The 24,567-nt window shown below is 37.4% G+C and overlaps 1 protein-coding gene across 4 annotated transcripts in view; it reads right to left on the bottom strand.

The window, feature by feature from the left end:
• Positions 1-24,567, bottom strand: part of IFT74 (intraflagellar transport 74) — a 109,478-nt gene that overhangs the window by 14,527 nt on the left and 70,384 nt on the right. For all 4 annotated transcript variants that reach the window (XM_054256903.2, XM_002742991.5, XM_054256906.2 and 1 more), the window contains 4 exons: positions 21,516-21,595; positions 4,650-4,703; positions 2,150-2,247; positions 513-639 (listed from right to left, as the gene is read on the bottom strand). In XM_054256903.2, coding sequence (XP_054112878.1) covers positions 513-639; positions 2,150-2,247; positions 4,650-4,703; positions 21,516-21,595 — 359 coding nt within the window. The remainder of the gene's footprint in view (positions 1-512; positions 640-2,149; positions 2,248-4,649; positions 4,704-21,515; positions 21,596-24,567) is intronic.

Raw genomic sequence — 24,567 nt, 5'->3', positions numbered from 1 at the left:
TTACCCAGGCTGGAATGCAATGGCGCGATCTCGGCTTACGGTAACCTCTGCCTCCTGGGTTCAGGCAATTCTCCTGCCTCGGCCTCCCGAGTAGCTCGGACTACAGGCACGCGCCACCACGCCCAGCTAATTTTTTGTATTTTTAGTAGAGACGGGGTTTCACCATGTTGACCAGGATGGTCTCGATCTCTTGACCTCGTGATCCACCTGCCTCAGCTTCCCACAGTGCTGAAATTACAGGCTTGAGCCACCGCGCCAGGCCTCAGCTTTGTTTATCTTTAACAAGACCCACAATACAGCACAGGCATGAAACAAGTATTCAATAAATATTGTTAAATCAATGATGGTATACAATGTAATTCTAGCCAGCCGGTGAAAAAAGCCACACAAAATTCTGAGGCACCATTCAATCATAAATTATAGCCTTAGTCAACAAGACTTTAAAAAAATCAGAGAGAGTAACATTGATATATTTTTTTAAAAAGATATTAAAATTCAGGTTGTTTTCTCACCTGAAGTCAAATTCTGAGCTGTACTTTGTGATTTCTGCACTTCAGTAGATTTAAAATTGAGGTCATCCTGCATCATCTTTAGTTCTTGATTGGTGATAAAGGATATCTGTTTCATGCAATTTATATTCTGCATTTGTAGAGAAATAAAAATAGGAAAAAAATCCATTGATTTCCCTCTCAATAAAACCCTTGGAAAACACTGTCAAAAGATGAGATGTCTTGTTTGTTTTTTGAGACAGAGTTTTGCTCTTGTCGCCCAGGCTGGAGTGCAATGGTTCCATCTCGGCTCACTGCAGCCTCCCCTCCCAGGTTCATGCAATTCTCCCGCCTCAGCCTCCTGAGTAGCTGGGATTACAGGAGCCTGCAACTATGCCCAGCTAATTTTGTATTTTTGGTGGAAATGGGGTTTCCTCCATGTTGGTCAGGCTTCTCTTGAACTCCCGACCTCAGGTGATCCACCTGCCTTGGCCTCCCAAAGTGCTGGGATTTACAGGGGTGAGCCACCGTGCCCAGCCAAGGATAATATGTTTTGATTAGGTAACTTGTTTTTGAAATACACCCCATTCAACTTACATGTTTTATAGAAAATGAGATTCAAAATTGGGTTTTCTCAATAAAGACAGACCATAAATTCGTCATGGTGGTTTTTTTACATTTCCTTTATTTCACTGTAGAAAAAAATTCAACTACACTATTTTAGGAACTGGTTGAAGTCTTTTAATTATTTATTTATTTTTGAGACAGTCTCGCTCTGTCCCCAGGCTGGAGTGCAGTGGTGCATATCCTTGTATGCATATCCTTTAGCCCGGAAAATCAACTTTTTTTTTTTTTTTGAGACAGAGTCTCATTCTGTCGCCAAGGCTGGAGTGTAGTGGTGTGATCTCGGCTCACTGCAACCTCCACCACCCAGATTCAAGTGATTCTCCTGCCTCAGCCTCCCCAATAGCTGGGACAACAGGCACGTACCACCACGTCCAGCTAATTTTTGTATTTTTAGTAAAGACGAGGTTTCACGATGTTGGCCGGGACAATCTCGATCTCTTGCCTTCATAATCCGCCTGCCTAAGCCTCCCAAAGTGCTGACATTATAGGCGTGAGCCACCGCACCTGACCCGGAGTCTTAAAACACTAAGAATATTGAAAAGGGACCGTGAATTTTTCCTTCCATGGTACTATACATAGATGCCCAATAAACATTTTTTGATAATTTGAGATACTCATTATGTATACATACAAGAACCCTTTTTATTTACAATAAAATTTACAGTATAAAAATATGTTAACATGTTCTAACATGTCTAGGCTTTGAAATTATCTGTGCAAATGTTACTTTCAATGTTCAGATAGATTAACAATGGAAGAAGATCATAATAATTAGTCTGAATTAGTGCTTCATTTACTGCTGAATATTGATATTATACATTGTCATCCTTTTTATCTATTGCCCTAATTAGCTGACATTTTGCCAGAGTGATAAAAAATTAATAGCTGAAATAAATAGTAACAAGTGAGGCAATTTAAAGGAAGCAATTAAATAAGAAGACATAATAGTGGGTCACTCTATTTTTTGACTTGCATTTGGAAAGTCAATCACAGCAAAAATAAAGCGGACACCAAGACAGGCACATGGTACTTACTCGACTACAGTGCTCCAAGAGTGCAACGATGCTGGCTTCTATCTGTGCCTTTCGTTCCAGTTCCTGATTCTTTGTTTCCTCAAAAGTCTCAATAAAAGCTGACAATTGGAAAACATAAGAGACGTTACTGTTGATAAGAGTTAACACTGAAGAAACTCTGATTTGTAGGTCTTAAGAGTGCTTTTTAGAAATTTTAAGCTACAATTGTTTAATCCGTTATTAACCGAAAGGTAGTTATTCAATAACAGCTTCACATACTTTCAAACTGCCTAACTTCTGTGACCCTGATATAAGTAAATCACAAAGTTATAAATATACAGTCAAAAGAAATAGCTGATAAAATGACAATCAGAAGAAATTTGCTTTTATATAGATCTCCTTTGATACATCAATAATTATTAACACTCTGGCTACTAACTTTATTTCTAAAATTTCCATTGCTGAATACCTATTTTATCTGAAAATGAGTATTTTATTTATAATGCTGGATTTGTTTCAACTAAATAAATTCAATAATTTATTCAGATTCTAAATATTCTAGGAAATCGTCTTTTTACTTGTTTAATATAGAACCAGCTCTCATTTACATTTTTAAGTATTTCTATGGAGTGTCTAAAAAACAGAAACTTTCAGTCAAAAGTAATTTTATTGACAGCATGAAATAAATGTCAATAGCTTGCCTTCTGTAATGGATTTCCATTATCCTTTTTCCTTATACTTAGTATATTTTTAAATTGAAACTGTCTTCCCACAAAACATTATTTGAATATGGTGGTAGAGGACCAAAATCAACAGTTTTTATAAAACGGAATTTTTTTTTTTTTTTTTTGAGACAAAGTCTTGCTGTATCCCCCAGGGCTGGAGTGCAGCGGCTGAATTTTGTCTCACTGCAGCCACAGCCTCCTGAGTTCAAGCGATTCTTCTGCCTCTGCCTCCCGAGTAGCTGAGATTATAGGCACATGCCACCACATCTGGCTAACTTTTCGTATTTTTAGTAGAGACGGGGTTTCACTGTGTTAGCCAAGATGGTCTTGATCTCCTGACCTTGTGGTCCACCCGTCTTGGCCTCCCAAATAAAACTGAATTTTCTTTAATTTCCTGCTTCAGTATTCACACAGGTCTTATGTGTGAATATCCTGCTTTCATAACCTGCTGATCATACATTAAGCAGCCATATGAGATTTTTATATATAAAAAGGCATAAATGAACATTGTTTTTCAGGAGTTATTCTTTTAAGGAAAACAAACCATAAAACATAGAAAGAAATCTGAGATACATGACTTTCTATTTTAAGATTCTGTAGTATGGGAATTCCTTCAATTCATTCAGTAAACTTTCATCAAATGAACATTCATTGACACCTAAGTGCCAGATACCATGCCAGGTAGTATCTAGTAATTTCCAATACTGTGGTGTTATGACACACTGTTCCTTGATTTTACACCTTTCTCCTTTACCAAAAGACTTTTAAAAAATTTTTTTGAGATAATTTTTGGTATTTGCTGACTTGTTAAAGAAATCTTGGTAAACAGTGAAATAAGAGCTGACAATTACTGTTTTATATATAGCATGCCTCCAGGAAGGTAACTATTGACATAAGACCTAGATGAAATTTTAGCACTTTGCTAGAATTCAGATTCTAGCAAAATGACAAAAGGAAACCAGTAATAGATAATACATGCCAATTTTTTTTTTAAAGTATAAATATATAACATAAGTTTAAGTAAAAATCAATTTATAAAGTCAGGCTGAGTCACTTTTTTAAGTGAATCAAAAACTGTAACAAAAGGCGACTAAAATTACAGCTGATAATAGAACAAAGTGACAATATCTGACATGAGGGCTAATAAATGAGATAAGCATTACGGAAAGCTAAAAATAAAAGTGAAAGATACTAAAGGTGAATATCGTGAAACATGTAAAAGAGAACATTCAATCAATAAATGGTCTATAGCATCAGTCCCTAACCATTTTGGCACCAGGGATCATGGAAGACAATTTTTCTATGGAACAGAGCCAGGGGGCAGATGCGGGTGAAGGTTTTGGGATGAAAAGGTTCCACCTCAGATCATCAGGCATTAGTTAGATTCTCATAAGGAAAGTGCAACCTAGATCCCTCACATGTGATAGAGTTCACACTCCTCTGAGAATCCAATGCTGCTACAGATCAGCAATCTAACTGGTATGCAGCCTGGTTCCTACTGGTCTGCAGCCTGGGGGTTGGGGACCCCTGGTCTGTAGGCTTCTTCTATACAGACTTCAAAGTACTAGCTTTAGAATCTATCCCCAGTGTACAGATACTCATTACACATCTTTTTAGAATTTTCTACCCATCTCTAAATTATGTTAGAAATTATTCTTCAAGGCAAAATGCTTTGAATCTCCACACTTCTGCATTTATTAGCCATTATAGCTGCCTAAAATGAGGTCTCTGATTTGGTATAAATGAACAGCAATCTGAAAATACAGTATTTCTATATCTATACAAATGTCACTTACTGTCCATATTTTCCTCCCTTTTTCTTAGCTCCTTGTATTTCTGGTTCATTTCACCTATGAGAGATATAAAATACAAGATTAATTTCAAAAATTCCACCTACAGTACTCTAAATTAAAAATATCTCTTTGGTTCTCTCTACGCCATTAGTCATTGACTACTCAGCGTTATCCATTAGGTGAATTATTTCTCATTGATTTACAAAGACTTTTAAAGTAGACATATGCATGTGCCTTGAATATGTGGAAAAAAACTATTTGATTGGAAAGGTCTTAAAGGCTTTCCATTCCAAACCTGGGGCTATTCATCCTACACATGAACACTATGGGTGCTGAGAAACATAGATCCCACGAAAGTCCCTTCCATCTCTGAAAGATTACCAGCAAGACAGCACAGTAACTTCACTCATGGAGTTTCTACTCTAAAGATTTAACAGTTAATTAAAATTAAAAGGTACTAAGTGCCATCATAGGAAAAATAAAAGATGCTATAGGAGCACATAGCAAGGGCAACTAAGCTAGTTGAGGGTTACAGAGAAAGTTTCCCCAAATAAGTAATATTCAAGTTGCATTATAAAGAATAGTAGGAGTTACCTGGTCAAAATATAGAAGCTGCAATGTCAAAGCATTAGCAGTTAAAAAGTTTCAAAGTGAGGATGAATATGGTAGCATAAGGAACTGAAGGAGTGGTATGGCCAAGGCAGAGAATGAAGTGAAAAAGTGTCACAAAGATAAGGCAAATTACGAAGCACCTTATAAGATCCTGTTAAAGACTTGGGACTTTCTCGACCAGGTGTGTGCAATGGCTCACACCTGTAATCCCAGCACTCTGGGAGGCTGAGGCAGGTGGATTACGAGGTCAGGAGTTCAAGACCAGTCTGGCCAAAATGGTGAAACCCCGTCTCTACTAAAAACACTAAAAGTAGCTGGGTTTGGTGGCATGAGCCTGTAATCCCAGCTATTCAGAAGGCTAAGGTAGAGAACTGCTTAAACCTGGGAGGCAGAGGTTGCTGTGTACTCCAGCCTGGGCGACAGAATGAGACTCTGTCTCAAAAAAAGAAAAAAGAAAAAGTTTGGACTGTAGCAGGAGCGGCAGGGAACAAACCTCTCCATTACCAAACTGAGGAAGAAAGTGGTTTTTCCTTCGGCCAGGAGCTGCAGCAGGCAACAGTCTCATTCACCGAGCTCCCCGAGCTGCAGCTTCTCTCCCCTTTTATAGGCTTACAACGCTAAAGATGAAACTGAGGGGAACTATGTTATTGTCCATTTGCTGGACGTCTGACCTTACAATCTTTTGTTTTCAATGATTTGCTAATTCATATGCAGCGCAAGAGGGGACCAGCAAGGGAGAGGGGCTTACAGAGACAAGACAAAAGCAACAATCTGTTTATTGGCAGAGGTGTTTCCAGGAGGGAACCTGGTCTGTGGAGACGTGGGGGTGTGAACCAGTGCCAGGCTCCAGCCAGAAGAGATAGCATTCATTTGCAGCTCTTTCAAGGTTAACAGATAGCAGAGACGCTGGGAACAAAAGAGGGAACATTTTCCCAGCTCTTTGGTATTTCATTTCATTTTTTTTCCTTCTTCACTCTCCTTCCCATCTGGAAAAGGGGGAAAGTGTGAAATTGAAGGAGGCGAGGGGGTCTCCCCTCTCAGGACTTTCTCCTAAGGACGATTACTAAATACTTTTGAACAGGGAAATGAAATAATCCATTTACATTTTTGAAAAATATATCTGATCTGAAGAATAAAAGAGAAGAAAGATTGGAGACAATAAAACTAGTTAGAAAGTTGTCATAATAATCTGGGTGAAAGATGAAAGCTGCCTGGAGTAAACTGGTGGTAATTGGGACAGAAGCTAGTGAATTATTATTTGTGACATTTAAGAGCCTGAGTGAATGGATTCTGGTTAGGGTTAAACAGGGAGGAATCAAGTATGATTTCCAGGCTTCTGACGTGGGCATCTGAGAAAATGGCAGTATGATTAACCTACATAAAGAAAAAGTTGAGATCAAGAGTTGCTTACTGCAGTTTTGGACATGTTGACTTTAACAGACATGAAAAGCATGTCTAAAGAAACAAAAATCCAAGGCCCAGAAAAATGAATGAATTCTGCCATATTTAGCCTCACAAAGGGATCATTAGTAGGAGCGGATCATGACTATTTTATGACAATAGGATTTCACTGTAACAAAAACTGAGCTATGAAGGAACATGGCTGCCACCTTCTGTAGAGAAAGCAGAGACATGAACCTCCGTCTATGCCTATACTTGCTTGTTGTTAAGTGAATTATGAGAACACAAGGGTGATGGCAAAGTCACAGACCTGGATTAGCAAACAGCTTTTCTGCCTTCTGGTCTAAAAAGTTTTATGAAATTCACTGATGACAACACTGATACTGAGAAAATCTTATGTCAATGACACTGGAACCACTCAGATAAGGCTCTAGATGCATTAGTAACTTTACTGAACTACTACTACTCAGTTCCAATTATCAATGATGGTCTCAAAACACACTAATGCACTATGATTAACTGTGAAGAGGAAGCAAGAGGTAATCTGTTAGTAATTAAACTGTGTGTGTGTATATATATATATATGTGTGTGTATATATGTGTGTATATATATACACACACACACGCATTGTAAAAATATACTACAGATTTTTGAGTGGGAAACAGAAAGAGTTGGAGTTTGTAGCACACATGATCTGAGATACCCTTATAGGAGAAAGATGCACATATAAATATTATATTGCACACATGAAGTGGCAGAAAAGCTACTATCTTCTGAATCTGCCTTGGCCCATGTTTCTAAGAAAGGCCTAGTTCCTTGTTCTGGCTTCAAGTTCCACTCTTGGGAGACTGGTCAGGCATTAAGGGATTAGGAGGGAGGCCTGGATCCTAGACTTTACAAGGATATAACTACCATCTTACCTTTCTTCTTTTAATCTTAAGAGAATTCTTACACATGATGTTTCCAGTTTTTCATTTTACTTTTAGACCCCAAAACACTGTAATGGGGCTTTTCCTCCTCCTATTCTAATGAAATTGTTCTCAATAAGATTATGTGACTCCTTAATGATCAAATCCAAAGGGTAGTTTTCAGTTGTCTTACTCTGCAATATTTGACACTATTGATAAAAACTTTCAAATTTCTCTGATTTCCTTTATGTTTTGTTTTTGCTTTTTGGGGGGATTGGGTGGCGGAGCTTCTCTGGCTTTTTATTACTCTCAGATCATTATTTTTCTGTCTTTTCTTCATGGGTCTGCTTTCTTCTTCATTTAAATTCTGAGTTCTATTCTTAATGAACTTCTAATGCTTTATTATATGCATGACGATCGCATACATTCTTGTGGTTCAAGAACTCTCAAATTTAATCTTTTCTCTGATTTTTAGATTCTTTCATCTAAATGCTTACTACATATATTCATTTGGAAACACTGTCAGGACATCCTGAAACTCGGTATATTCATAATTAAACTCATACTTTCTCTTTTTTATTTGTAGAATCAGCAATGAGAAGACCAAGGGAGAGGGGAAGGGACACAATGATATAAGAAAGGTAATTCTGGAGATATCCTTGAATTCGGAGCATTTGATGTGAGCATAGTTCTATACTCATTTATTTATTTCATATAAATTTACTGATTATTCACTAAGTGCCAGATAACGTAACAGGTGTTGGGATATCAAACTGAGTAAGATCGTTTCCACCCTATTCTCAAAGGGCTTACATTTCATGAGGTGTACAAAAACAAAAACTTACAATGCAACATAAGTGCTCTAACAGGTATGTATGACGTGCTGTGGTAGCCAGGTGCGTGAAACTAGTTCAGGAGGACTTTACACAATAATTATCATACGGGTAAGGTACTTTATTGGGTAACATGGGAATTTTTAAAAAAAGAGTAAAATATTTTCCTTAAAAGAATTTCTACTCTAATAAGAAAAGTACACAAAAATGTATACTATAAATTCAGGCTTTTTCTCCCCTCAAGTAGGGAAGAAGAAGAAATGAGTATGACTGTTACAAAAAGACTGGGGATACAGTAGAAAGGACACTGTTGCTTTTTGATAGTCTCTGCAGTGAAGTAAGGAAGATAGGCTCTTCTTCCACTGCCAATAGGCTGAGCACCACAACAACCTCTGTCCTCACTGCAAGGAATTTCACCCAACACTTTTACTTCTCTGGCATCAAATGATGTTCTCCTGACTCAGGCTTTATAGGCTTTTTACTCTGAGAAGTATAAAAGACCCTACAGAAGGTCTGCTTAACATTTCCAAAATAGGCAGCTATTTCAATCTTCTCTCCTGATCAATATACAACAAGGCATGTACTAGTGACTCCCCTGGCCTCAAGGCTCCCAACTCAGCAAAACCTACCGATTCTGGAGTTCAAAGGTCAACAACAAACAAAACGAGGGAGATGGGGCAAGACTTTTGCACATCCAGATTGTTCTTAGCACTTGGGGTACTTGCGAAACAGGCAGTCTCTCAGTTCCTTCCCTCCTTCCCTCCTTTCCTCCTCCCTTCCTCCCTTCCTCCTTTCCTTATTTTTTGAGACAGGGTCTCAATCTGTCACCCGGGCTACAGTGCAATGGTTCCCTATCAGCTCACTGCAAGCTCCACCTCCTTCAAGCAATTCTCTCACGTTAGCCTCCCAGGTAGCTGGGACTACAGGCATGTGCCACCACGCCCGGCTAATTTTTGTGTTTTTAGTAGTGATGGGGTTTTACCATGTTCGCCAAGCGGGTCTCAAACTTCTGACCTCAAGTGATCCACCCCACCTCAGCCTCCCTGAGTGTTGGGATTACAGGCATAAGCTACCACATCTGGTCTCAGTACATCCTATGTTTCATTATATGTCATGGTTTCTATCTCTATTATCATTCTGGTCATTCTACTATGAATGAGCTCTAGTTTTTCTCTATCCCTTTCAACATATTATGCCAAGAAACTTAGGATTCCAAGAAGACCATCACTCCCCATAGTCTATATAACCATTTTTTGTTATGCAATCTAGAATTTCAGCTGTTTTCAAGCCTGTATCACATTAATTCATATTGAGTTGTTATAAAACCCCTTCTAACATTTTCACATATTTTAGTAGCCAGAACACTTTCTCCTCCCTGACTCCTATTTCAATTTTAATTAGTTGTGGGGTCTATAAAATTCCATTTTTGTATTCAGTCTATCTCTCCCATCTACTTTTTACATACCATTATTACCATTATAAGCAGCAAGTTAGTAATATGCTAAGGATGAAAACCTTTATATTCATCTACTTCCATTTCATAAATAAGTGGAAAATAACGAAAATCTTTATAATTCTCTTAATAACATTTTTTTTCTAGCTTACTTTATTGTAAGAATATAGCATATAATACACACAAAATATGTGTTAATCAACTGTTTATGTTATTGGTAAGGTAAGGCTTCCATCCAACATCCAACAGTAGACTATTAAGTTTTTATGGAGTCAAAAGTTACACACGGATTTTTGAATGGACTCAGTGCCCCAATCCCAATGCTGTCATGAAGGGTCAACTGTATTTTAAGTTTTGGCAGAAAAGTTTCCTTACAGCTATGCAAACAAGGTCAGATAATTCTATTTCTAAAGCAGGAGGCACTTTAAAAACTGTAATTATAATTTTTATATATTGGATAAAGTGTACAATTGTTATTAATTATCTAATTATGTAAAACAAAAGGACTATGTAGAAGTTTGTTCCAACAGAGTACTGTATGTGAAATCACATAGTATAACTGGTGGTACTTGGCATGTACTAAACATAAGGTCCTTAATCATTTTCTAAAGTAGCAGTTATCAAACTTTAACATGAATCAGAATCAACAGGAGGACTTGCTGAAACACAAATTGCTGAGCCCTCTCCTTAGGGTTTCCCATTCAGTAAGTCTGGATAGAGCCCAAGAATTTGCATTACTAACAAGTTTCAGATGGTGGCAATGAGCCTGGTGTAGACATAACATCACCATTTTAATGAAAGATACAAAGAATAGTTTAAACCATTTCTAGGTTGAACAATAATAATTCATTCTTCTTCGGTTAGGATGTATGTTGAAAAACCACAGAATAGCAAGATGAATGCCATCTGAAATCTCAGATACCAGAAGATAAACCACTTTGCAATTAAATAGGTTATTTTGTACATACTGAAGGAAATACTCATGGGAAAATACTTTCTAATGTATGCTTTGGGAAAATAACTGCAGTAAAGTTACTCAACTTTCCTTTTATAAATTAACAGCATTAATAACAGTCACTAATTAATATTTATGAGCATATTTTAAATTGACTGCTATTGTGAATGTGTTTTGTGTACATATTTACATACAAAGCACATTCATCTAATCCTCACAATAACCCTAAGAGGCAGGTACTGTCATTATCTTCATTTTAAAGAAAAAAAACTAAGATCAAGTCAGATTAAATAGCATAAATAGCATGTCCAAGATCAAAGAGCACAGCCTGGATTTGAATCCAGGCATGCTAGTAACGGACATGTGCTTTTAAACAAAATGATTATGTCTTTAACATTTTTCATTTTACCCTCCATAATTAAGGGAAAAAAGGCCCTAATCTAGGCTTTAGAACTCTGGGTATGAAGAAGTATACTATAGACAAACCAAAGTATTATATTTTGTATTTTTACTACTTTTTTTTTTTTTGAGATGGAGTTTCGCTCTTGTTACCAAGGCTGGAGTGGAATCACACGATCTCGGCTCACCGCAACCTCTGCCTCCTGGGTTCAGGCAATTCTCCTGCCTCAGCCTCCTGAGTAGCTGGGATTACAGGCACACGCCACCATGCCCAGATAATTTTTTGTATTTTTAGTAGAGACGGGGTTTCACATGTTGACCAGGATGGTCTCGATCTCTTCACCTAGTGATCCACACGCCTCGGCCTCCCAAAGTGCTGGGGATTACAGGCTTGAGCCACCGCGCTTGGCCCTAAGATAGAACATCTTTAATGATTTTAATTCTTGCCTGCAACAATTAGAAAATTGCCAGAATCTTATGATTTGATCTCATGATCTTATGGTGAGCCACTACACCCAGCGTATTTTTACTACTTTTGAATGATACATATAAATTATACAGAAAGTTACAATGAATTAATTCCGAATTTAGGACAGTAATCCAATATTCCTACAGCATTCTGTGTATATTTCTATTATGATGTATTTACCACATTGTAGCAACTAGTTATTTCTATGTCTTACATGGTATATTAATAATCACATAATATTTGGTTTTAAAATCAAATCCACATTTGGGAAAATACTTAAATCTGCACAGTAATAATTTTTGGTAAGTAATAATGCCCAACAATCCCTCCTGCAGAGACATATGACAGTGACTGTACTTTGTTAACTCCTGTTTGTCAATCCTACTGCTTATATAAACGGATGTTCAGAAAATTAGCCCCACCTTGTGGATCACAGTAGTACTACAAATTCAGGCCTAACCATCAAAACTTTGGAACTGTCAGTGATGTGTACATTATCTTGACTGACAAAAACTAAAAAACTTACCATAGGGCCGGGCGCGGTGGCTCACGCCTGTAATCCCAGCACTTTGGGAGGCCGAGGCGGGTGGATCACAAGGTCAAGAGATCGAGACCATCCTGGTCAACATGGTGAAACCCCGTCTCTACTAAAAATACAAAAAATTAGCTGGGCATGGTGGCGCGTGCCTGTAATCCCAGCTACTCAGGAGGCTGAGGCAGGAGAATTGCCTGAACCCAGGAGGCGGAGGTTGCGGTAGGCCAAGATCGCGCCATTGCACTCCAGCCTGGGTAACAAGAGCAAAACTCCGTCTCAAAAAAAAAAAAAAAAAAAACTTACCATAGCTAGCATTGGTAAGGAACCACCTTCACATACTGCTTTTGGTTGTATAACGTGATACAAACTTTTAGGGGAAGAAATTTACAAACCAGTAAAAATTGTTAATAAGTCTTCTATTCAAAATTTCACTTCTAGAAATTTATTCTGTAGAAATAAATAGACAGGTTAATAAATATGAATGTCCTGGTACAGCACTGTTCTTAGGAGTTAAAAATTAGAAATAGTGTAAATATCAATGTGGATATAATGAATCCTATGTAACAACAATCATGGGGGTAGCTAATGGTTGTCAGAAGTGCTTAATATGTACCAGGGACCTTTTTTTTATGAGACAATGTCTCACTTTGTGATCCAGGCTGGAGCGCAGTGGTGTGACTGTCGCTCACTACATCCTCAACCTCCCAGGTTCAAGTAATCCTCCTGCTTCAGCAAGTAGCTGGGACGACAAGCCAAGTGCACATCACCACACCTGGCTAATTTTTTTTTTTTTTTTTTTTTTTGGAGGGATAGGTTTTCGTCCTGTTGCCCAAGCTGCTCTTGAGCTTCTGAGCTCAAGCCATCTACCCACTAGGCCTCCTAAAGTGCTAGGATTACAGCGTGAGCCACCAAAACTGGACTAGGCACCATTCTTTTTTTTTTTTTTTGAGACGGAGTTTCGCTATTGTTACCCAGACTGGAGGGCAATGGCACGATCTCGGCTCACCGCAACCTCCGCCTTCTGAGTTCAAGCAATTCTCCTGCCTCAGTCTCCTGAGTAGCTAGGACTACAGGCGCGCACCACCACGCCCAGCTGATTTTTGTATTTTTAGTAGAGACGGGGTTTCACCTCGTTGACCAGGATGGTCTCGATCTCTTGACCTCGTGATCCACCCGTCTCGGCCTCCCAAAGTGCTGGGATTACAGCGTGAGCCACCACAACTGGACCAGGCACCATTCTTAAGTCTGACTTTAGAGCCCTAACATTGACCACTATGCTATACCACTTCTCAGAATGAAGTACACATCCTCAGAGAGAATAATGTATATTATATAGTTAAATGAAAAGATTCAAGCTCAGAATTGTACATTAGTATTAGTCCATTTAAAAATATGTTTGTAAATGTATTTTTAAAAGTCTAAAAGCCTAAACATCAAACTGTAAACCATGATTAACTCTGAAGGCTTGGGTGAGGAGAGAGGAAATGACTTTTTACTTTATATACTTTTTGACTGCTTGCATTTTTCATGTTAAATACATGTCAGATTCAATCTAAAATTACAATTAAAAAATAAGTTAATCTGAATCTTTAAAATAATTTTAAAGACTTTTTAAAAAAAGCTTTAGGACTTTTTTTTAAAAGCTGGAAAGGATGACTTCTTAGGCGCTGAGGCTAACTGACCAGTTAATGAAAGCACATGAGGATGGTCATTCAAGGCAAAACACACATATACATATTTTTAAAAAATCAGTAAAATGATGTACATTACAGGTGCTTAAACACTCAGAAATTCTAGGTAAGTAAGGTTTATGATTGTCATTTCTTGGTAGGGATGGCAGGTTGAACATTCACATCTAATTGTGATCCTCCCCCAAACCCCACTAAAACTATAGCAAAAAGAATCTTTAAAGGTATAAATTCGCGGCATATAGAAATAGGAGACAATAGCAATAAAATTTTGGAAGCTGAGGCCAGGCACGATGGCTCAGGCCTGTAATTCCGGCACTTTGGGAGGCCGAGGCAGGCAGATCATGAGGTCAAGAGATTTAGACCATCCTAGCCAACATAGTGAAACATCGTCTCTACTAAAAATACAAAATTTAGCTGGGTGTGGTGGCACATGCCTGTAGTCCCAGCTGCTCGGGAGGCTGAGGCAGAAGAATTGGATGAATTCAGGACGCAGAGGTTGCACTGAGCCAAGATTCCAGCCTGGTGACAGATCAAGACTCCACCTCAAAAAAAAAGCTGGAAGCCGAAAGCAGATGGACAACTGGTAACTGACTTTGCACAATTCAGAGAGTCTAAATCTAAGCCAGCATTGGGTAAAGCTTAGAACTACCCTGATTTCCGAAGACTCTGTATTTTTGCATAGAAGACTGATCACTTTTTAGTGCTTCATGAAAGACTTTGAGATGTCTTATAATAGTAATGATGTTCTTTATAGAATTTACTTAATGTAAGGGAATACATTAATAAAGAGTAAAACGCCAGGCACAATGGCTCACAATTGTAATCCCAACACTTTGGGAGGCCAAGGCAGAAGGACTGCTAGAGCCAAGTACATTAAGATCAGCCTGGGCCACAGAGCAGAACCCTGTCTCTACAAAAAAGTTTTTAACAATTAGCTGAGCATGGTAGTGTGCACCTGTAGTCCTAGCTACTCCGGAGTTTATTTCATTTTATTTTACTTTATTTAGCTAAGGTGAGAGGATCACTTGAACCCTGGAGTTTGAGGCTGCAGTGGGCTATGATGTCACACCACTGTACTCCATCCTGGGTGACAGAAAGATCCCATCTCATTAAAAAAAAAAAAGAATTCACTACGGGCCTGATTTGAGCTAAGTGGATTAAGAAACTATTTACTTTGAAGAACTTTAATATAAGATATAAACTCTCAAGTATTAATTTATAGTAAGAATAAAAGACTTTATTAATCAACAGATTCCTTAATAAAAACATGCTGGGCACAGTAACGTGAGCCTGAGTCCCAGTTACTTGAAAGGCTGAGGCAGGAGGACTGCTTGAGCCCAGGAGTTCAAGGCTACAGTGAGCTATGATCATGCCTATAAATTGTCACTGCACTCTGCTCTAGCCAACACAGCAAAATTTATCTGTATCTAAAAAAAAGAAAAAAGTTACTTGGCTATATGTTAGAAGTAAGCCTTGAAGACGAAAAGATCCTTATTAGAAATAGCATCCTTTGTTGAGTGAAAATATAAGCTCCTATTGTCCACTTGGTGTGTTCTGCTTTACTCAGAGCAACAATACTTCTTCTATTACTTTCCCTTGCTTATCCAAAAGCAACATTTTAAAAAGCAAATATACAATTGTTGGCACTTCAGCTGAGAAAGGAAAAGTTAGGATGAGTTCAGGCATTTTGGAAAGTAGCATGGCATCTGCCAATAACACTCCACTTTACTAACGATGCAGAGTTTGTAGCCAAATACTGACCATGCGACTTTCACTAGAGCTATTTCTCATTGTTTCTAGTTAGCACACACATACATAAATTCCTTCCCCACTAAAATACAGAACAATGTAAACCCTTTTTTTGTTGTTGTTGTTTTTTTAACGAAGTCTTGCTCTCTCGCCCAGGCTGGAGTACAGTGGCACAATTTTGGCTCGTTGCAATCTCTGCCTCCTGGGTTTAAGTGATTCTCTTGCCTCAGCCTCCTGAGGAGCTGAGATTACAAGCATGCACCACTACGCCCCGCTAATTTTTTCTATATTCAGTAGAGACAGGGTTTCACCATGTTGGTCAGGGTGGTCTTGAACTCCTGACCTCAGATGATCTACCCCGCTTGGCCTCCCAAAGTGCTGGGATTACAGGCATAAGCCACCACACCTGGCCAAACAGTGTATACATTTAAATCCAAATAAATTTGGAACCATTATAACAAAATTACCCGGTCCATCAATACAGAAAACCAATAGAAGTGCTGCCTAGCAAATATTTAATATCACAGAATCAAATCTCCTAGCATTTAAAAAAAGATAACAGCTAATTACAACAAAAATTTTCTGTTATGAGATTAGTTTACTTTTAAAAATCATTTACAAGACCAAGGAATGATTTGACAACTATGAAGCCCTTCTAGAATTGGTCAAAAGTCTAAATATGAGCTCAAGTATGTCATTGGTCAAAAGTCTAAGAATTTTCTCTGCTTTAATTTAGATTGCCAGAGTAAAAAAGTCTAAAAGGCTTAAAATCACATGGTAAACCATAATGACCTCTGAAGAAGTGGATGAGTGAGAGGAGAAAGGAGATGACTTTTTACTTCATATTAATACATTTTTATACTGCTCAAATTTTTCACATTAAAAACATACCAGATTCATACATAAAAATCACAATCTAATACATTAATCTGAAGCTTTGAAATTACTAATTTAGTGAAAATTTTTTTAAAACTCAGCCATCACAGGAACAATACAGATTTTCATACAGTAGCCAAATAACTGTTAACTGATTTTATTTAGTTAACTTTCAGACATGATTATTCAATGTAATTTTTGGCAAATTATAACATTAAAGACTTAAAATGAATAAATATGATATATCTGAGAAAGTTGTAAGATGACAAGGTCACCATTAATACCTAGCAGAGAACACAACTGTACCTAACTCAGTTTCTAAGGATGCCTTTGAATTTAGAATGAATTACATAAATATTTTAAAGTTTATGTGAAAACTGAAAGGTTGGATTAATTCCTGAAAAAAAAGCCAGATATGTATAATAAACATCATTTACGGTTTATGTGCTTTCCTAACCAGAAAACCTACAAGGCAAAAGGTGATCTACTTGGATTATACACAGATGCTGTTAATAGAAGAAGCCAGGTAGCATCTAAGAAATGAATAAGATGAGCCAAAGAGGAAATAAAGCCGGGGGGCGGGCAGAACTACATACAAACTAGAAAGACAAAGCAATCTGACTATTATCGCTATCCTAAGGAATAGAGCATCTATAATCATGAGTCAAGGTGAGAAATGGATATAAATAAGCATCCACCACTTTACTGGAAAACATAATCCAAGGTAGGAATCCTCTGGAAAGTAATAAAACCTTTGCGGTCAAGCTCTCTCCGGGGAACAATGCATACCTACATCCTAAACCTAGAGAGCCCAAAGAAGTAGCCAGAGCCCAGTTTTTTTTTTTTTTTCTTTTTGAAATGAAGTCTCACTCTGGCACCCAGGCTGGAGTGCAGTGGTGCAATCTTGGCTCACTGAAACCTTTGCCTCCCGGGTTCTTGCAATTCTCCTGCCTCAGCCTCCCAAGTAGCTGAGACTACAGGTGCATGCTACGACGCCCAGCTAATCTTTTGTATTTTAGTAGACATGAGATTTCACTGTATTGCCCAGGCTGGTCTGAAACTCCTTAGCTCAGGCAATCCGCCCGCCTCGGCCTCCCAAAGCACTGGGATTACAGGTGTAAGCCACCACGCCCGGCCCAGAGCCCAATTTTTACCTTTAGTTCATTCTACAATTATTTTTCTGCTAAAATATGAGTTATTTAGTTTATTTCACAAACATTTAATGAGTATGTATTTTCCCATACATTGTGTTGATGAAAGAGGTTACCAAAGTGTGTAAGACACAGTCCCTGTAATTGAGGACTTAGCCAGGGAGAGAAGACAAACACATAAATAGATAACTGTAATATAATGTGGTCAGTCCAGTGATAGGTTTATACATAGTATGCTCTGAAAACATGGCGAGAGTTCACTCACTTAGCATAGCCTAGAAACAAATGAAGGAAGGAAGACAAAGTTATGCCGGATAAATGGATACCTGAGCTCTCTCCTAAAGGATTAGAATTAGGTCAGGTGAAAAACAGGGGAAGGAACACTAAAGACAAAGGGCTGGGATGATGGCTCACGACTGCAATCCCAGCACTTCGGAGGCTAAGGCAGGAAGTTCATATGAGCCCAAGAGTTTGAGACCTGTCTTGGCAAAATGAGAGACCCTATCTCAACTAACAGTAATAATAATAATAATAATAATAATAATAATAATAATAAAAGCCAGGGCTGGTGGAGCTTGCCTGTAGTCCCAACTACTCAGGAGGCTGAGGTGGGAGAATCATTTGATTCTGGGAGGTCAAGGCTGCAGAGAGCCATGACTGCATCACTGCGCTCCAGCCTGGGCAACAGACTGAGGCTCTGGGAAAAAAAAAAGAGAGAGAGAGAGAGAGAACAAAATAGTAAGAGACACAGGGTATACTACATGCAGATTATTATTAGAATATAAGGACAGAGATGATGAGGGGTGGGAGAGGAGGTTGACAATACAGGGGCCAGATCATAGAGAACTAGAATGACATGCGAAAATTCTTACACTTTATGCTGCATATCATGTAACCAGTGTTAAGGACAATGACACAGAATAACATTTTATTTATGTCACCCTGGCAGCACTTATGTGGGAAGAATCTGACAGGAGGCAAGACTGGAAGTCAGGAGACCAGTTAGGGAGGCTATTGCTAAATTGTTCAGGGAAGAAATAAGGAGGTCTTGAACTAACAAGTAACTTTATAACAAGTAATCTTTTAACGAAAACCTCCTGCGCTAATGTATCAATAATATAGAATGATCACGGTGTAGCAGAACAAAAACCAAATGATTAATATAAATATATATGTACATATACAATATATAAATGCATATAAATAATAATTATATATCACATAGACTTATATACGTTATAAATGCCACTGTTATACTGCATTATGATTATCTTTTCCTACATTAATAAAAAAGAAGAAAGGTTAGAAAATAGGAAAATAGCAGTAAAAATTAAAAGCCTTCTATTTGTCTTAGAACTAGCAATTAGGCCGGGCGCAGTGGCTCATGCCTGTAATCCCAGCACTTTGGGAGGCCCAGGAGGGAGGATCACAAGGTCAAGAGATCGAGACCATCCTGGCCAACAGGGTGAAACCCCGTCTCTACTAAAAATACAAAAATTAGCTGGGCGGGGTGGCGCACGCCTGTAGTCCCAGCTACTCGGGAGGCTGAGGCAGGAGAACTGCTTGATCCCAGGAGGCGGAGGCTTCAATGAGCCGAGATTGTGCCATTGCACTCCAGCCTAGTGCTGGTGACAGAGCAGGACTCTGTCTCAAAAAAAAAAAAGAACTAGCAACTAATGAACTGTTACCCCAAAATGTATTATTTCAGTGGAAAAAAATTTAATGTTAGAAATTTAGATTTAGGAAAAGGAAAATTCTTTAGAGCGTATCCTATAAGCATCTAAAATCAAGAATGATATCAGATTTCTCAGAGTTGTTTTGAATATATTAATACAGAAAATCCAGAAAGCAGATCTACATAAATTAAAAGCAATGAAATGATTTAATAAAGTAAATAATAGAATTTAAATATACAAAATTTTGTTTAGGTAGGAGAAATAGATCTCTTAGTTAAGAGATCTACTGTACGACATGGTGACTATGGTTAACAATAACCTGGTTTATTCTTGAAGATTGTTAGGAGAGTGAATTTTGAACACTCTCACCACCGAAAATAAGTGAAGTAATACATATGGTAATTAGACAAATTTAGGCATTCCACAATGTACACATATTTCAGGACATTATATACAATAAACATATACAATTTTTGTCAATAAAAATAAGTGTTATAAAAAAGAAAATGACATGACTCTGTCTCGTCTTAACAATTTATTGCTAGCCTACCTCACATGGTATGTCATTTAGTAATCATAAATCTTAGTAAGACAGAATAATTATATTCATTTTCCAGATGAGAAAACTGAAGCTTGGGCAAGTTTATTTATCTAATAATGGGGCTTAAAGTCTGTCTGCCTTTAGATTCTTTATTTAAAGCTATTAGTAGCCATGTATAAATTAAACTGTATTTCATAAGAATATCTTAGTTTTACAAATATAGCACTTCATATCAGAAATTCAAGTTGTGGCTTAGGCAATAGAACTAAAGCTTTGGAGTTAGAGAAACCATGGTTTAAATGTAGAATTAACTATTTACTAGCTGGAGGAATTTGACTAAATTATATAACTTCTCTGAGCCTCATTATGTATAAAATAGGTTTACAAGGCTTTAAAAAGTTCTTGCAAGACTAAAAAGTGCCTAGCCAGATAAGTAATCCATCAGTAGCGGCTAATGCTATTATTCATAAATCAAGAAAAACTATAAGACTGATATACCACCTTAAAAATTGAAGTTAATTAATTTAGGAATAGACAGCTAGATGTGCTGGCTCACACCTGTAATTCCAGCACCTTGGGAGGCTGAGGTGTGAGGACTGCTTGAGCTCAGAAGTTTGCGACCAGCCTGAGCAACATAGTGAGACTTCATCTCTATTAAAAATTTATAGTTTAGCTGGACGTAGTGGCAGACATATGTAGTCCCAGCTACTTGCGAAGCTGACACAGGAGGATCACTTGAACACAAGAGTCTGAAATTGCAGTGAGCTGTGATTGAGCCACTACACTGCTAGAATGTTTCCTTAGCCATAACAAGAATACATGTACATGTGCACACTGTTTATACCATACCTAACTCATAAGAATATATAGTCAATTCTCGATAATCCAGGAGCATATCAATTGGTTTGCAGTTAAACTATGATTAAAGTGCTATGGGAAATCTACTTTTCTCCCTCTTATTAGGGAGAAGATTGTTAGGCAACTGATGCTCACCCTCCTCCTTTACAATGTAGCCCCACGCCCAAACCCCCATCACAGTATTTCTGCACAGTCAAACCCCAAGCTCCTTCAGGTGTTCTGGTCCCTTCATTGGTTCTTCAAATTCCACTCCTGGGGAAAGTTGTGGAGGATCAGGTTAATCAGTGCTTGCTACCTCATTATGAGGCCTGGATGGGGAATTAATTCTGTCTGGATTATTTGTAATATTTATGATTTGATTTTCATCCCCTCTAACGCTACTAGTTACTGCCATTAATAGTTGACTATATTATTTATAGTGAACGATTGACTATTACTAGGAAGGAAGTACACTTTAGGAGGAAGAATAACTTAGAAATCTATTAAAACTTTTAACATTTTACTTCTGTTTTTGTAAAAAAAACTGCTTCGCAAAGCTAAATAAATTATTATACAATCATTTTAACTCATAAGTGGTCAGTTTAAATCATTGCTGTAATATTATTCATGTAGTATACATTTTAGTAGCTAAAGTTAGTAATATCAGAGACAATTAAATAAGAAATCCCAGGTGGTTAAACAGTCTCTGAGACACCGGTAATATTGTATCAAAACTGCTAAGCACCTGTTAATCTACATTATAAAACTACCGGAAGCATTACCTTGGTGTTCCTCTAAATCCATGTCAAGTTGTCTAATTTCTTCATTAAACTGATTCATCTTTTCTTTTATATCTGTTAACCTGTTGAAAATATTTTAATAAATTTATGAAGGAAATGTAGACATTCAATAAAAACACTTAAGGAGCTTAGACATCGCTTCCAAGTTGCATAAACAATATTCAAAAATAATATGTCCTATTCTGAGGACAACACTATAATTGATGATATTAGGATATCTTTTCCAAGTTGCATAAATATTGAAAAATAGCACATCTTATTATAAGGACAATTCTATGAATTTAGAGAGAAAGAATCTTATCTAGATCTTTTTTAATGATTCATATTTGGAGCCCAAGTATATTCTGAGAACACTAGGTTACCTGACTTCAACAGCAGACCCCTTCCCAACTTCAAGTTTGGCTTGTAGTATTAAGAAAATAAAAAATATTTAACAATATTCTTTTTGTAGGTGTCTATAAGCCAAATCAAGTTGGAAAATTAGTCTCAAAAATTAGAAAATAAGGGAAAATCTACCACTGGCAGAAAATTATATGGGTTAATTTTTTTTTTTTGAGACAGAGTCTTGTTCTATTGCCCAGGCTGGAGTGCAGTGGTGCCATCTCGGCTCACTGCAACTTCTGCCACCTGAGTTCAAGTGATTCTCCCACCTCAGCCTCCCAAGTAGCTGGGATTACAGGCACCTGCTACTGTGCCCAGCTAATTTTTGTATTTTTAGTAGAGACGAGGTTTCACCATCTTGGCCAGGCTGGTCTTGAACTCCTGAACTCATAATCCACCCACCTCAGCTTCCCAAAGTGCTGTGACTACAGGCATGAGCCACCACGAGCCACCACGTCTGGCCTATATGTTAAGTTAAATTTATAGTAAGTTTAACTGCTTTTAACATAAAGCGGTTAGTAAGTTTAACTGCTTTTGACTGCTTTTAACGTAAAGCAGTTAAACTTACTATAAAGCTACCATAACAAAAACAATGTGGTATAAGCATCGGATAGACATACATATCAATGGACTAAAACTGTGAGTCCAGAGTAAGACCATAGATCTCCAGTTAACTGATTTTTGACAAGGGTGCTAAGATAATTAAATGGGGAAAGAAAAGTATTTTCAACAATTGGTGCTGGGACAAGTGCATATGCAGAAGCTAAAGAATACTGGACTCCCACTTCACATCATATACAGAATTAACTTGAAATGGATCGAAGATCTAAATGTAAGAACTAAATTACCAAACTCTCAGAAGAAAACATAGACATAGCCTTCATGACCTTTGATTAGGCTTTAGTTTCTTAGTATATGTCACTAAAAGCACAAGCAACAAAAGAAAAACAGAAAAACTGGATATAATCAAATTGAAAACTTTTATGCTTCCAAGAACACCAAGGGAATGAAAAGATAACTCAGAACAAGGGGAAATGTTTACAAATCGTGTATCTGATGAGACCTCTAACCAAAAAAGTTACAACTCAGTAACAAAAAACAAATCTAGTTTAAAAAATGAGCAAAGGAACTAACTAAATATTTCCCCCAAAGAATATGGCCCATAAGCATATGTAAGAAAGCTCAACATCATTAGCCAACAAACAAATACAAATCAAAACTACAGTGAGACACTGCTTCATACCCATTAGGAATGGCTATAATAGAAAAAGATAATAACAAGTGAGGATGTGAAAAACCTGGAACCCTCATACCCTGCTGGTAGAAATGTAAAACGGTACAAATTCTTTTAAAATCTGATAGAATTCAACTGTGGATCCATCTGATCCTGGACTTTTCGTTAGCATTTCTTTTTTAGCCATTTCAGTCTCGCTGCTTGTTACGGGTCTGTTCGGAGTTTCTATTTCTTCCCACTTTAATCTAGGAGGATTGTATATTTCCAGGAATCTATTCAACTCCTCTAAGTTTTCTAGTTTGTATGTGTAAAGGTGTTCATGGTAGGCTTGAAGGGTCTTTTGTATTTCTGTGGTATTGGTTGTAGTATCTCCCATTTTGTTTCCAATTGAGCTTATTTGGATCTTTTCTCTTCTTTTCTTTATTAATCTTGCTAATGGTCTATCAATTTTGTTTACCTTTTCAAAAGAACCAGCTTTTTGTTTCATCTACCTTTCATATTTTTTTGGTTTCAATTTAATTTAGTTCTGCTCCGATGTTTGTTATCTCTTTTCTTTTGGGGAGATTGATTTGCTTTGTGCTTGTTTCTCTAGTTCCTTTAGGTGTGACCTTAAGATTGTCTATTTGTGTTCTTTCAGACTTTTTGACATAGGCACTTAATGCTCTGAATGTTCCTCTTAGCACTGCTTTTGCTGCCCAGAAGTTTTGATAGGTTGTGTCACTATTATTGTTCAGTTCAAAGAATATTTAAATTTCCATCTTTATTTCATTGTTGACCTAAAGATCATTCAAGGAGCAAATTATTTAATTCCCATGTATCTGCATGGCCTTGTTGGTTCCTTTTGCAGCTAATTTCCAATTCAATTCCACTGTAGTCTGAAAGAATATTTGATATAATTTTGATTTTCTTAAATTTAATGAAACTTATTTTGCGGCCTATCATATGGTCTGTCTTAGAGAATGTCCCATGTGCTGATGAACAGAATGTATACTCTGCAGTTGTTGGGTAGAATATTCTATAAATATCATTTGTTCTAGGGTGCAGTTTAAATACATTGTTTCTTTCTTGATTTTCTGTCTTGATGACCTGTCTACTGCTGTTAATGGAGTACTGAAGCCCCTCGCTATTACTGTATCGCCGTCTATCTGATTTGTTATGTCTAGTGCTAATTGTTTTATACATTTGGGAGCTCTAGTGTTAGGTGCATATAGATTTATATTGTGATATTTTCCTATATGATTAGTCCTTTTAACATTAAATAATGTCCCTCTTTGTCTTTTTCAACTGTTGTTGCTTTAAATTCTGTTTGTCTGATATAAAAAAAATAGTTATTCCTACTTGCTTTTGGTAACCATTTGCATGGAGTATCTTTTTCCACCCTTTTACCTTAAGTTTACATGAGACCTTATATGTTAGGTG

This window comes from Callithrix jacchus, chromosome 1 (assembly GCF_049354715.1).
Source record: "Callithrix jacchus isolate 240 chromosome 1, calJac240_pri, whole genome shotgun sequence".
Lineage (NCBI taxonomy): Eukaryota > Metazoa > Chordata > Mammalia > Primates > Cebidae > Callithrix > Callithrix jacchus.
The sequence above is the reverse complement of the archived record's forward strand: the minus strand, read 5'-3'. Positions and strand labels throughout refer to the sequence as shown.